The 15,357-nt window shown below is 39.5% G+C and overlaps 1 protein-coding gene across 4 annotated transcripts in view; it reads right to left on the bottom strand.

Annotated features, from left to right (window-relative positions):
• Positions 1 to 15,357, bottom strand: part of MED13 (mediator complex subunit 13) — a 77,729-nt gene that overhangs the window by 7,348 nt on the left and 55,024 nt on the right. For 3 of the 4 annotated variants that reach the window (XM_006016061.3, XM_025210046.1, XM_025210039.1), the window contains 17 exons: positions 15,025 to 15,109; positions 14,541 to 14,659; positions 12,795 to 12,885; positions 12,452 to 12,666; positions 11,791 to 11,987; positions 9,630 to 10,546; positions 7,460 to 7,627; positions 6,103 to 6,326; positions 5,107 to 5,296; positions 4,144 to 4,603; positions 3,159 to 3,378; positions 2,362 to 2,553; positions 1,939 to 2,162; positions 1,194 to 1,336; positions 745 to 903; positions 436 to 621; positions 79 to 227 (listed from right to left, as the gene is read on the bottom strand). In XM_006016061.3, the coding sequence (XP_006016123.1) occupies positions 79 to 227; positions 436 to 621; positions 745 to 903; positions 1,194 to 1,336; positions 1,939 to 2,162; positions 2,362 to 2,553; positions 3,159 to 3,378; positions 4,144 to 4,603; positions 5,107 to 5,296; positions 6,103 to 6,326; positions 7,460 to 7,627; positions 9,630 to 10,546; positions 11,791 to 11,987; positions 12,452 to 12,666; positions 12,795 to 12,885; positions 14,541 to 14,659; positions 15,025 to 15,109 (3,939 nt within the window). The remainder of the gene's footprint in view (positions 1 to 78; positions 228 to 435; positions 622 to 744; positions 904 to 1,193; positions 1,337 to 1,938; positions 2,163 to 2,361; positions 2,554 to 3,158; positions 3,379 to 4,143; positions 4,604 to 5,106; positions 5,297 to 6,102; positions 6,327 to 7,459; positions 7,628 to 9,629; positions 10,547 to 11,790; positions 11,988 to 12,451; positions 12,667 to 12,794; positions 12,886 to 14,540; positions 14,660 to 15,024; positions 15,110 to 15,357) is intronic. The other variant, XM_006016062.3, reaches the window with a different exon arrangement.

Genomic DNA, 15,357 nt, shown 5'->3' with positions numbered 1-15,357 from the left:
TTTCACAAATCAAATTAGCATAAAATTGGAGGAACCGATATGGAAAAAAGCTTTGGTATTTACGCTTTTAATAGTTACCTTGCCCATATCACCTCCATGAGGGTAATGGGATCCCGGTGAATGTACAGGGGACCCAGTGGGGGATGCAGGAAGGATATTAATAATATCAGGATCAAGTTCATCTGCAGTGTCTAACAAATCAAAGATACCCATTCCATCTGCTCCATCTGTGGGGGGGGGGGGGGGGGGGAGAAGAAAGAAACAAACATATAAGGTTTTCTATTTCTACAAACGCAAAGTATAGAGAAGTTTTGTTCTGAGATCAAGGAGTCGGCAGACTTGTACTACGTCACGGGAATGGCAATTTTATTCCAATGCACAAGAAGGTTTATGGGGGTTATTCTGCCATGCTAAATCGCATGCACGCTGACTAACCATTGTTTGTATTGAAGGCCAGGTCCAAATTTTCAGTGGTATAGGTCGACGATGCTACTTGCACAGAAGCGGATGTAGGGAACACCAGTATGTGAGTGCATGACGTGTCCTGTGGGGTATTCAGCTGAGATGTCTGCATATTTAGAGTGGTGCTGCGCCCAAACACAGACCCTGTTGATACGGAATCTTTAAAGAGAAGCAAAGAAGAATTTTTACTGTAACATGACTGTATATTGTAATGAAAGAGAGAAAAAAAAAAAAGTCTCCTGGTACAAAAAAAAGGAGCAATAGAAGGAGTTTTGTGAATACCTGGCATAATAATAAAAGACCCCTGTGGTTCCATTGCAACCAAGCAAGCACTGAGAAAGCTGGGAGAGTCTGCAGCAGATATCCCACACATCCTACACATGTCTTTTAGTCTCTTGCTGAGGGACTGGAGGTTTCGGCGACTCAGCAAACAGCTCCAATCTGCAAATTAAAAGTCATTCATTAACGTATCCACTTAGAAAACAGTGCGTTTGGAAATTTATATTACTTACGGTAGGAAAATTATGAAGTGAATCACACAGATTCCTTAATGACTTCCCACTTACACAAAGGCTTCATCAGGTAGTAGATATATGAAGGCACGATAGAGGGATTTAGGTTCGTTTCCATGGGTAAAAAGCCAAATCATAAGGCTACTTTGTTTTACAGCATGAATTAAAGAAAGTGAATGTTTCAAAACAAACATCTAGAGCCGACAGCTCTAATATTACCTTTTAGTTCTCCATGACCGATCCTTCCCAGACGACCTATCACAACCCTCCAGGGCAAAGAGCTCATTTGTACAAGTCCCAAGCACCAGTCCCAGAGTTTCTGGAGACCAAGTCGGCGGGCAGAACCCTTTTTCCTGCGCGCTCTAGGATTATGAAAGAGAAGATACGGGTGAGGGGAAGGGGAAGAAAATGAAGAATTTCTACTGTCAAATTTGGTATTTTATATTCTACACACATTTTTCCAAAGAATGTTAAGCAAAAAATTGTCAGCAGACATAGAAACAGTGATGTTCAACCACAAGTTGGATCTTATAGTATCTTGCAACATAAGGTTAAGTGCAATTATGGAATGATGTGAATATTAAACACCAGTAAAGTATGTCATTTCTTGCTCTGAATGCATCAGTTCTATAAAACCAAAGTCAAAGGGCAAGAAAGATCGCTCTTGCTTTCCCGTTTGCTCAGCTTTTATTTGCATGCTGAGGAGAATCCAAGAAACCAGTTAAAATGTTTTTCAGAAATGTAACTCAAAGCCCGTGTAAATATTGCTTATTCTCAGCTGCTTTAACTGGCTCCACTCAAATTATGGGTTCAAAAAAACTAAAAAAGAGCATTCTCTGTACAGGAGGCAAAAGCAGAACAAAGTTGATCCACAAAGCAGGTTGAGGAGGACGGAGGGAGACAAGGTTCTTAATATATTCAAGGCTTTAGAGCTAAAAGTTAGTTTACAAGCTCTGCTTCTTACCTGTTTGGTACATCAATATTAATTATGCAAGTTTCTAACAGTTCTCCATAGAGATCTGTACATGATGCAAGAAGCCATCTTTGATCGTGAGATAAACAGTAGCCCACAAAAAGTACATTATACTTCTGTCCAGCCTCTCCAAAAGTTTCTCCAAGCTCTGTTTGCTTGTCCTTTACAGGGGCCAGTATAAAAGGAGGAGTATAGAGTCGAATACACTCTGGCCTCTGTAAACAAACAAACAAAAAAAAGTAACCACGTTAAAAGAACAGTTATCCACAACTGTAATTAGTTAATACTGAAAACTCTTTCAAGTTTTAACAAAAAATAGATACAAATAGGACACGGAAATGAATATGTACCGTTAAAATCTAATAATGTACAGGAGTCAAGTTAGTTAGTACATCTTGTAATTGAAATACTCACATCTGGGCTCTTAAGAGCCGTTTCCATTGCTAACCCCGGGCCGAAACCAGTCAAAGTTTTCACATTGGTTGAAGTGGGAAGAGGCCTTCGGCACTGGGTAAATGCCGAAAATGCCAGGGATTTTAAATGCTGGGTGTAGATTTGCCGATCTTCATGCTTCACAGGTTGTAACAGGTACTGACATGGGACAATCTAGAAAAGCAAGACGAAGTAAATGTTACCACTAGGGGGCAGTTTACATAGGAAAAAAAAAAAAAAAAACTGTCTCAGCTTTCATTCTTTAAGGCGGCGTCTGGCTAGCTTTCCCTAGGATTCTTCTCTATGATCAGGTCTCTCCGATTCAATATAACTTGCTCGCTTCAGCCCTTCCCCTACTGTGCTGTAGGGTCCCTTCAAGCAGCCATCCCGCTCAGCTGCTTCTGCCACGGCTTCCCCTAGCTGCCAACTTCCACTTTCCCAGCCTCAGAGGTCTTTGTAGGCTAGATCTGCGCCTTGCAGAAGGGGGCACACCTTACAGTTTTGGGAACATGGCTCTACAACTGTAGTCAGTCACGTCACTCACGCTTTCGATAATCCCATCTGGAAGCCGCTGGGCTAGTTTTGAAATATTTAATTGAAAAAAAAATATGTATTCCCATGGAAAAAAAAAAAAAAAAAAAAAAAAAAAATCGCACCATTGAGCAAATGCCAAAATCAAAGTACACACAACTTACTTTGATAGTGACGACACTACCTCCTCCAAACCCAACTGTAATGAAAGGTAAAGTTTTAAAATCCTCCAGTCAGTGTTATCTCACCTGCACAGAAACTATATTCCTGATGCTGGAAGGAAGAATCTGAACCATCTCCATAAAGCAACGAAGCAGCCCAAGGGTCCACACACTGGATGAGCTACTGTTCTCATCCTTCCTCTCGTACGTAAAAGGATCAATTATATAAATTACTATTGCAGGTGGGTACGTGATAGCATGAGAATCTCCATCTGTTGGGACTCCAACTTTATCACGATCCATAGTGCTGAAAGTTAATTGGAAACCAATTATTATACACACAGCCTTTGTTTTATTAGGTACCTGGTTACCCAGTATATTACAATACCATGAGAGCTGATTAAATTACTGGTGTCCTCTAGCCCCAAGTGGAAAGAACTTTTTCCTCATCGACTTCAATGCAAATGAATTTTACAGTCATTACCCGTTTCAGTTCAGCACGCAGGCTCAGCAGCAATTCAGTACCGGTACCTTTTAACTTGTTATTTAGCTCACCACCCTCCTTCATTACCTGAGCTCATCAGCAATCTGCCCTATTGCTTCAGCTGGTGGAAGCAGCAAGATACCAGCAAAGAAAGGCTCCCAATAATGGTAATCTTATCAGTGGCTACGATGTCTATGAAATCGTAACACAGACTTATTCAGTGCAAGTGTTCTTGTTGCCTTCTTTCTGGAATGTGTGAGAATGGCTCATTTCCTTCAAAGGAAAATAGTAAATCTTGTTGTGAAATGAGGGAGATGTGAAGGATGAGCAGAGTTTATTTTTGCACCTCAGCACCTACTCGCACCGTTTCCAGATGTTATAACTACTGTTAAGACTCAAGCTGAAAAACTGGGTTTCAAATCCCAGGAGTAGGACCAACCTCTGTGTGATAACTGGACATCTGAAAACACACGCAGAGATTTGTGTTAACGCTGTCCCTCTCAACTGTCTGAAATGGAGATGTGTTGAAGGTTAACAACTACTGTTTTTGCCTGGAGCATTATAAAAAAAAAACCTCTGACATACTACCTTTCTGAGACTTCAGGGTGCGGCTGTGCAGGGGCAGAGGAGGCTTCCCCAGGTATCCCAGCAGCTTGCAGAGTTGCCTGTTGCTGTTGTCCCCCTGGCTGCCCATTCTGGACTGTTGTAGCTTGTGTTGGCAGGGAGGCAGAAGTAGTACTGTTCATGCTGCTAAAAGGTGGAAACGAGGAAGGTTTGTTTGCTGATAGCCCACTGCCTATGTTGGTGGAAGAGGATGAAGCAGCAGTAGTGGTCAGAGTTGAATTAGTTGTAGTAGCTGCAGAAGACATGGCACTGTTTGAAGTCATGGTACTACTGGTAGCAGCTACAGGGGTGGATGAAGGAGTGTTGGAGTTTCCAGTGTTACCTGCTGCTTGAGGCTGTGTGGATACAGATTGGCTTGTTGGGGGAACTAGATTTATCTGAGAAAGCAAAGAACTGTCTAGTGGCTGAGAGGCAAGGTAAGGACCTAAAACAAAAGAGTAAACATTAATTAGAAAATTGACATTTAATTATTATTATTTTTAATAAAGCAAACCGTTTTTTTAAACAAAACCTCAGTCAATTTGTCTTTGTACACCTCCCAAAATTAGAATGCCAATACTTCATTTTTATTTTAAATTTCCAAAATAGTTTTTGCTTTATGCCCCTTTATAGCAATAATTCACTGGGAAGAGGGGCAGGGGAGGGCTAAGAATGAACTCCGGTTTCAGCCACATTGGGTTTGAGCTGGCCATTGGAGTGGCGAATCTAACCAAGTTACCACCACTGGTTGGCAGAAGTGTGACAGACTAGCCCTGAGGACACTGCCAACAGCTAAAGTAGTCATTTTTGTGAATGTGTATTCATATGAATCTTTGTCTATACGTGTTTACAGACAAAATTAAAAAAAAAAAAAACAATTACACCTCCATAATACCCATGAGTGAGGGATATGAACTAACATGAAAAGCTTAAAAAAAAACACAGTACCCAGCTCATATCTGCAAACTTGCGCATACAGCTTGAGTTTGGAAAATGCTTCATTGTTGGCATTGGCTGCCTGAGAGAACCATTCTGCAACCAACTTCTCAGAAAGTTTCTTTGAAGCAGTGGATCCTACTCTCATGATCCCGTCAGGCAGCAGTTTACAGATAGGTCTATGCTGGCCAAGTCTACAGGACTGCAAAAAAGTTAAAAAAAAAAAAAAGAAAAATAAAGGGAGACAGCAATGAGTTCACAAGCTTCCCAAGTTATAAGGAATGAGACATGGAATTCACTACAGTAATTCTTTAAGATAAAAAGTCCTAGATGTCAAATCATGTGATGAGAAAACAAATGCTTTATAATCCCAGTAATACTGAACACTTCTGTAATATGTATGGCCTGTTTGTTGCTTTAAGGTTACCTTCAGGTTTCTGAAACCATAGGAAAAAAACAAGGTATAACCATCCAGAGTAATCTTCTCAATGGAACGTAAGTGTTTAAATGCGCTGGATTCGTATTTTGTAGTTATTTGTTGTTGTAGCTGCAATGGTCCAGGAATTGTGCGAGGGGCAAGGATTTTTTGAGGTGATTTTTTTTTTTTTTTTTAAATTGAACCAAAGGTATAGTTGGGAGAAAAGTTAGAAAAGCTTTCAAATGCAAAGCCTTCTTTGTTTAACTTCACCCCAACTATACCATGGGTCCAATAAAAGATATCACCCCCAAAAAATCCTTGCCTCTTGCTTAACTTGAAATGGTAGTAACACCGTTTTACCACTTGATGGCATGTATCAGGTACCGGGGGAAAAAGGCTGCTTGGAAGAAAGCTACTGCCAAAGACATTAGCAAGCACTACCTTATCTTACAAATGTTTATTCCTAATGTCCTTTTCACAGGCCCCATGAAGAGTTTTATGCACATTTAGGAGGCAAGTTCAAAAAATACTTTGACTAGGCACAGCCTCTGAATTATCTACTGCGCTGCATTTTCCTCCAGCTAACATACCTCATAAATTGCAGTCAGATCCCTAAAGAAGCTTTTTGCTCCATTCAGCAGGGCTTCGTTTTCAGGACACACCACAACATAAGCAACATCTCTTTGAGATCCATAGGGTTCCAACATCAGCCTCTCCCAGTATGGCAAGGCAAATGGAGACAGCACCAGAAAGTCATAATCGTATCCCAGCAAAAAGGTTGGAATTGGCAGTGGTTCTGGGGACTCGTCAGTTCCTAAAGGAGAGAGATGCATTTTCCTACTTATTTAAAGTAAAACAGGAAAGTAGCAGAATCAATACACTGCTTCTAGCAAATGTGAACAGAAATACTAGCGTTCAGGCATATCAAGGACGAAAGCCAATGCTGATTAAAATTTGTTCATTAAGGCGCAGTGTGACTAGGCAAGCATGATCTGGCCCAACACAGGAGACAAGTACTTCTATTTGTTACCTCCCAGGTCAACGAGAAGAGCTTTCATATTATTCTTCCACGGTTGTGTTACCGCACTAACCATATAGCCTATTCAGGAACAGACCTCCATTGTGCCAGGAAGCTTATAAATGGTTAAGAACAGTCCCTATGTAAAACAGATTATCCTCAAAGACATAACGTGAAAAGGTGGGGGTGGAGTAAGGAAAAGGGAAGCAAAGCTATGAGGAAAGCACGTCAGATATACGCACAGCTCGCTGGGCTTTGAGTCATTTGTTTGTTATAAATTATATGATAACTATCAGAAGTCTGCTGATAAAAAGGTCATCCTCCTTCATGTTAGTGAATCCAACACTGGATGATGCATTGTGGTAATGTGTTACTATCTGATGGGTATTAACGAAGGGAGCAGAATTTTTATGGTGGTTTAAATTTGCAATATTTATTTTTCATCTCTATGAATCAGATTTCAGACTCTGGCTGTTCTTTTTCTTTCCTTTTTTTTTTTTTTTTTAAATAAGAGATACAAACTGGTCTACATCACCTCAAATACTATCATGGATAAGAACCAACAGGAGCTCTTGAATGATGTTTGAATGCTTAGAGAAATATCTGTTAGTAGTTTTATTTCTTTTGCTTTAATCCTATCGCCACTTTAATCAATAATGTTAGAGAACCCTTCCCTTCCAAACATTACAATTAAGGCAATTGGGCAATTCCAAATATATCACCATCTTAAAAATCACTCACTGTATTCAGGAAACTATTTTCTATTTTGAAAGGGAAAGAATACCCCCTGACCAGTGCTTCTGGCCATGGTAAAGAAAGATAAAAAAGTGACTTAAAATTCCAGTTGGTTGAATCACATCTAACCATTCAGGTTTGGTGGCCTACTGCAAGGACAAATTAATGAAGGGGAGTTTACACAGGCCGCTTACCATAGGAGCCTCTGCCAGCCATTTTGTGAAACTGCTGCCAGGTGAGAGGGCCTTGCACACCCCAAGATCGGACTGTTCGCTTTTTCTGAATAGCGTCCTGGAGAACTGGCTGTAGTGAGAGGAGCATGCGAAGGATGTCCTGTGAACACTGCATGCTCACATCCACCACTGGAAGAAGAGAAAACACTGTCATAACTTAAGACAAAATTACACCTGTTGCATTCAGACATACAGAGCCTTTTTTTTTTTTTTTTTAAGCTGAATTTCTGGGGTTTAAGCAAGAAGTCATTTCTTCTAAAACCTACATATTCTATCTGTTCAGACCACACATGTCCACTGAAGCCTGGGGGGCAGTAGCAAAGTAACAGCAAATTAAAAATTAGAGATTCCCCCCAAACCATCAGTGTCATGGTCTCCATGTTTTCATTTGACAGCCCTTCCTTGAACACTTTTTCATCCACCTACCTTTTAAATCTGAGCTATGAAACTAGAATTCAAAATCAACCGTTAAAGTTTTCAGAATTTCAGTATTTCATTCCTTGTGTAGAGATGTGTATATAGAGACTGGCCCCTATCACGCCACTCATTATGTTATAGGGGAAATCCCAGAAACAACGTTCACTGAACTACATCTGTCAACTTATCACACACCCCTGACGCTCATAAAATGTGCAGGTGAGCGAAGTAGCCATCTTTTTAAGGGTTATCATCCAGATAATAATAGTACTTGGGACTTACTTGTGCCTCAAAATCCTGAGATTTACTACATCAGGGCTTCCCAAACTTGACCTGCCAGAGAACATTTATTGATGGTGTGCAGAAAGCTGGCTATCCTACAGTCCTGGCACAATTCCTTCTTGCAAGCTATTAAGCTGCAAATGAACGCTGCCAGAGCTTAGCTCTCTATTAACCATTGCTGGAGTTGCAACAGGGACCTTACTAGACCATTAAAGTGAAGGAAGGTAGATCTATGATTATGCACATGAAGAGGTCAATGCTTGCCAAAAAAAGTTTAAGGATCCCTTAACTACAACATGCAGAAGCCACTTTCCAATTTAAGAAAATGTGTTATTTCACACCACAGAGATGAATAAAGCTGATTACCAAATACTCAACATTACAAACATTAAGTGTGTATGACAGAAGAAAGAAGGAAGCCGAAATGGAAACAGCATCACACATCACAATTTTGCGATTATAACTGATGACAGCACAGAGATTAGGATATCTGAGTGGGCTGAAGCAAAACAGATCTTTGCCTGAAAATTTGCTCTTAATGAACGGATCAAGGGTAGCAGGAAATTCATTTGATCCCTGGCGTGAAAGAGTTATTTAAAAATTCAGTTACACAGAAAGTGATCAAAAAGTGTCCATGCAACAGGAAAACAAACAGTACAAAACTAAAGCAAAGATGGACAGACATGGTGCAAGCGGACTCCAAGCATAAGCTGACTATAAAATTATGATTAGTCACCATGCTGCTATCGCTGAATGACAAAAGAAAAAAAAAAACATTAAAAATTATCATTGCAGACAAGGGTGACTAGTTTCAGAGGACAATTGCTCTGTTTCTTTAAATTCTCACTATACGGATGACATTTAACTCTTGCAAATGTCAGGGTAGCTAAAACTGCAAAACATCAACCGCAACTTCTCTTCAAACGTGTGACGGAGATAATGCGTTCCAAGATATTAATACAATACATGGCATAATTAAGCATCAGTCATGTGAATCCTATTAGCACTTTAAAAAATTTCATTCCAATGAACCACACATGCTGCGATGAGTGTTCAGTGCCACCCAGGCATTGTGAGCTTGCTTTCAGTATTTCACAGTTAGGCTAGAATACCAAATGAAGGAATAAACCTGATAAAATGCTATGAACAAAAAGACTTTGGGCTTGCACAGCATTTCTTATCTGTATTGCAGTCTTACAGGTTCTCAGAGCCGATTCTAGGCAAAGGTAACTTAGCTAAGGCACCAATTTAAGACCTAAAAAGGACAGAGATTAGCAATAAGGCAGCAACAGAAGCTTATCCAAGCATGCATATGGAAGTAATAGGTCAAGTATCAATTTTAATCCCCTAATTCGTGTTTTAAAGTTGCTTGGAAGTGACAAGAAACAGGTCTTCAGAGAAGAAAAACAAGCTCTTTTCAATAAATATTTACCATTTCTTTTTGACCAGTGATGCAAGCAAGTACTTTTCACAAGTGCTTCATCAACTTTTCCTCCTGACATATTGTCCATGAACTGGCGTCCATGCTCCAATGCTAGGTAGCAGTCATTGCAACAATCCCGTTCTTCTACACGTACTAGGTTGCTAACTGCACCAACTTTGGGTATGGGATCTTGATCTGCTGCTCCAAACGGTGAAAACAAATTGGTGCACTGATCTTGCAGCAACAGTATTAACTCATCAGGCAATTTCTCAGGTTCTTTCAATCCACCACCACCATGCTCAACCGAAGTAGCTCGGAGGGCTTCAAAACGTTTTTCTGCTTCTTTGCCGCCTTCTGTATTACGCCCTAGAATATCCAACTCATCTTCAAGGAACAGCCCAGAGTTGTTGCCAAACTTTCTATTCATGACAGCACTGAAGCCACAGGTACACCTATACTGAATCTCTTGCGTTGGATCTGGAATGTATACTCCAACGTCAGCACCTTTGATGTTCATGTTGCAGACACAGATGCAGCAGCTGTCAAAGTTACAGTCTTTGAAGAGATTCATTACCGACTCTGAGAGGATGAGATTCACGTAAAGACTGTGAGCCTCAGGGATGGAAGGTACAGTTGCAGGTTCCACAGAATTAAGGGGCCGACATGTTGATGGTGTGGAAGCTGGTGAATACAAGTCTGAATTCTCATATTTGACCGAACCTTGAGCACTGGCAGGTCCACCGCCTCCACGAGGGGTGCGAGGTGTCCTTGGTGTTCTAGGAGTTGGGAACCGAGGGGTGGATGGGGAAGGGAGAATTCCTGCTCCGCTGTTGCTGGGAGGGGCACTGTTTGGCGGCATCCCGAACGGAGTATGAGTCTGTGGGGTGTAGGCAGGACCATACTCTTGATCCATAGTGCTTCCATCACTGAGAACAGCCATAAGAAGGGGGAGGAAACAGTTGTAAAGTGAAATAGTTATTCTTGAACTACAAGTATCAAGTTTTAAACAAAACTCCCCAGATTAACTTTTAAGAAAAGGTACTAAAGATCACAGCAACATGTGATATGCATCAATATAAAATAAGATTGTCCTGGTCAAGTGAGGCCCGAGCACTTTTGTTCTATGTAAAACTCATGTTGACTGCAGCACTAAAATGCTCCAAAACTCCAAAAAGTACTTCTAGGAAAATGGATCTCTCACACACAAAATGAAAAGCACATTTCTCTTCTCAACTCTGTTTATACAATATGTTCACACGCATCACTAAGAAAATATACTGGATTTCTCAGCACCAGATTGCTGGTTTTACGAGGCAAGGATCATTCAAACATTTCCACTTTCCTTCCCCTTATCAGCAGACTGACGGGGTTTAAGAAACCCAAAAACATACTGGGTCAGACCTATGCAGAAGCGAACAGAAGCAGCCTATTTTATTTAAGTGGTGGCTTAATTTACAGAAGATGTCTCATTAGATTCCAAACTACAAATATGTTATCCCCTAATCAAACTACAAAAGCTGTTTGCGCAGAGGAGCAGGGAAAAAGAATATTCCTCAAAGAGAGGAATGAAAACATGATTTTCAGAACTACCAGACCAAAAGCAATTTACAGGAAACCTCGCTGTGATGCTATATCACCACCATCAGTGCATGTCACATTAAGAACAGGTTTCCAGTTGTAGGGAACAACTCCCCCCTCAACTCCAATATTAATAAGCCACTACTAAAGGAAAAGAACTCTACGAAACAAAAGCCACCTGCTAAGTCCTTGTGGTATCCATGATGCTACTGTAAGAGCATAGAGTCCCGGACTTGTATTTAACTCAATTGTTATAATCTTAGTTGCTTATTAAAATTGGATTTATACCATTCCCCAAGAAGCCATTAAATGAGATAATGAATAGGATGTATACATAGTTACATTTTAGCAAAGAAAGCATCTTTAAATAGTTTTTAAATCCTAAATTTAGTCAGTTCGTTAAGTTTTTTTTAACCAGTTAAAGCCCTTTCAAACTGTTTTTCACTACAGGTTATAAATAAAAGCCATCCATTTTCATTAAAAGAGATGTCTTCTAGAATGTGGGTATTATTTATAGCATTATAAAAGTTAAAAAGAAAAAAAAAAAATGAATGCCATGAAAATCTGTATCACTAGCTAGCACAGAGCATACCCCTCTTTGATAAACGGCATGGCAGGTCCTGGAGGAAGTAGCTCCAGCTTTCCAACAGCCCAGCTTTGACGGTAAATGCACTCTTCTGGCAGTTTGATAGGAGGGAGACACTGGCTAGGGAGAGTCTTCAGCGGTGCAAACATGGAACATCCTACCAAAGCCTGACAAATTTCAGGCTTGTAAACATAAGAATAATCCTAGAAATTAAGCAGTGAAAGCATTAACTGGTAAATAGAGTGGATTATACAGTCAGCAACAAAAAAAGCTACTACAAGTGATTAAAGTAACCAATTAAAAAGTGTCATTCTTTTACTATTATTTAACATTTAATTCCTATAATTTTAGGAATACTGAGAAGTTGAAGTGTGGTTATCTTTCCTATCCTTTTAAGTCACTCTGGTTCTGGTACTACAATTTATTATATGCCAACATGCAATCTAAAATTATAGATAATGACCTAAAATTATTTTTTTTTCAGTTTACTCATGACTCAAGCCAAAGAGCTATTCTTCTGTTACACGTTTCAGAGCCAAATAATTAGTGCTTTCTTAACTTGAGACATTGTGCTTCATCTACCTCTACACCATGTAACACAGGGACTGAGATTACCATAGTTTTTCTAATAATTAACAGAGTATTTAGAAAATGCAGCATTACTTACTTTGATTTCAGAAGGTTTTGGACTGCAGAACCCCTCATCTACTTCAATTCTGAATTGAGCTCCTATGCTTGAGCTATTCCCTTCAAGTACAGTTCCTCCAAGTGTAGTGTCCATGCTGCCATATTCTTTATTATTCATATTCATTGGGGAAAAACCCATAATATGCTGTTCCAGAGATGGTGGTGTTGGATACATCTTATGAAGATCTGCAGTACCTGTTTGAAACATTCCATGAGTACCCATTTCCTTCATTTTCACGTCTTGCACAGATTTCAAAACCGAGCTAGATTTTAAAACCTTAATTACAATTAGTATCATAACTAAAAAGGAGGGGGAAGCTTACTTATGCATGACAGGGGGTCAAGATTTCCTGTTTTTGACTCTTTGCAGTTGGGTTTGTCATCTGAGCCATTCACAGTTCTTTTAGATCCAGGCTATAAAAAGAAGAGGAGTTAAAATGGTGTGAGCAGAAGTTTCCAGGTAGGAATCCATCTGTAATCAAATTAAAAGGGCAATAGCACAACCAAACTTCTCAATCTGAAAATCAAATTTATGAACAAAAGCTCACCACGAGATGAATGCCTACCACCTGAATTTGAGTCAAACTTCCAGGATTTCATTTTTTACATGAACAGCACTGACCTAATAGTAAAAGAAAACTGCTATGAAATTATTTTTTTTCCCCCTAGAGTTGCCAAAAATGAAAAGTGCCAATGAATGAAAAGAAAAGTGCAGGTTAAAGTCTTCCTAGGTGCATGACTTAAACACGCAACTAATGGGACTATGCCTTAGACCTTGTTCGGGAGTTGCCATGTTTTACCAGGTGCCAATGCTGCAGAAGAGCCAACTGCTTTTTCCATGATGAACCTTTATTTTCAAGAATCTCTCTCAAACTTATCCATGTCTTCAGGCAATCAACATTTTTGTACTTGTAAAAATATTAAAAACCATACAATTTAAGTAAGATGAAGTCTGCACTTCATTCAGATGCTTTTACAGATAATTTTGTTTTATTCTAGTCTGGTTTATTCTCCCCACACGGGACTAAAATTATACCAGTAAGGTACTTTGACACCGATACAACTGCATCCACAGTAAGGGGACTGTAATACTTCAACTTTAATGCTACAGTGAGAGAGGCACTACTGCTACAGTTACACAAGGACTCAAGTTCAATCTTAGAAGGCTTCTCTGTGCAGCATAAACCACTCAGGCCAATGAGAGTTGTGTGCACTTGAACAACTTGACTGTATCCTTTGTAAAGTTAGAAAGGGTCACACAAGTGACTACAGTTACGTTATCCCCTTTTAACTGTTATTTGATGGGAAACCATTCTCTGGATAACCCATATCAAAACACAAGGTCAGTTACCAAAAGCCAATCCTCAACTTCTCTCCCACTAGGATAAAGTGTTTGCAGAATCATTAAAAAGGCAAAAAAAATAGTATTTAATCTAGTGACTATGCAAATCTCTTGGAAGGAGTGATGAGTGTGGAAACGGAAACCAACCGGAGAGAATGGAAACGTACTTGACCACATCTAAGAAGAATAAAGTCTACAGAAATTTCTAATCAGCTTGAAGAGGTGCATTTAATTTTTTTGTGATGACCTTTTTTCACGTGCTTGTAGGATTTACTCAGACAAACTTTGCCTCTGAAAAAAGACGAAGTTTCCATCAAAGTAAGGATTATAAACTAAGCCCTCCACGGACCGATTACTTCTGGAGACTTGCGTCAGAAGACATGGGAATCATGAAGTAACAACTGATTACAAAAAAGGTATAACCTTCACAATCTTCACTTTGTAAGAAATTTGGCCCAGCTAGTGCCTGCAGTAAGAAACTCTCTCAAAACGAGCACTGCAATGGGATGGCCTATCCGACAGAGCAGTCTAAGGCAAGTATGCTGTCTGCACAATAAGGGTACAAGACTGACATTTTCTAACACAATTTATGGGTTATTCCCAGTCAGCCATGACTGTCATAACCACATCATTACTTTAATAGAATTTTCTTTTCTTTCCACAAAACATGCAGATTTCAAACAACCTTTACTCACAGCTAGAGCCATTACTCATGCAAGCTACTTACTGTTAATTCATCTTCATCAGAGTTGAAGAGATTGTCAAGGTCAGTGTAAGAGACCACCAAGTCTGTTTCATGAATTAGGCTAGTTGATGCAGTACGAGCATGAGCAGCAGTACGTTGTTCTACAAAGAACGCATACATTTTACTCTCACCATAACATTATAGTTCCTATATACATTAGTCAAAGTCAGGTATTAAAACAGCATTTAAATACTACACCTAGAACTAGAGAAAACAAGAAACTGAGCTAGTAGATGCGTAAGTGAAAAAAGGCTCTTATTTTCCACTAAAGGTATTTTGGATTTTATATCTAACATATTTATTTCTTTGCAAAGCCCACAAAAGAAAGCAGCCATTTCAAGTAGCTTTCTAATTCTTCAAAAAGAGAGAAAAACATGTGTGAAGTGTTATAAAAACCACTAAGGAATCTTAACTATTTCAGAAGTTAATATACTGCATTTCGAAACACACAAAAAAGCATCTTTACCTGGCTTGACAGAAGGACTAAACAGTGACATAGCATCCTTTCCTTCATGGGATAAAACTGTAACATTAGGTGTCCCATCTTCAGCCTGGAAAAAGTAGTACAGATTATGTATGGATGAGTTGTGCCTTTAAAAAACGCATCTACTTAAATAAGTATTGAAAATATGGCAGAGTACCAATATTAGACATGATTACTTCATATATAATACTAAAAAGGCACAGAATAGGTACAAATCCAGTTAACTGGAAGTATAAAGCATGCAAATATGGAAGCAGTCCTACTAAAGCAGTCATTACTTTAAATGAAGGCTTCCAGTTCAGTTCAATTTTGTGT

Source organism: Alligator sinensis, unplaced genomic scaffold (genome assembly GCF_000455745.1).
Source record: "Alligator sinensis unplaced genomic scaffold, ASM45574v1 scaffold118_1, whole genome shotgun sequence".
Classification (NCBI taxonomy): domain Eukaryota; kingdom Metazoa; phylum Chordata; order Crocodylia; family Alligatoridae; genus Alligator; species Alligator sinensis.
The sequence above is the reverse complement of the archived record's forward strand: the minus strand, read 5'-3'. Positions and strand labels throughout refer to the sequence as shown.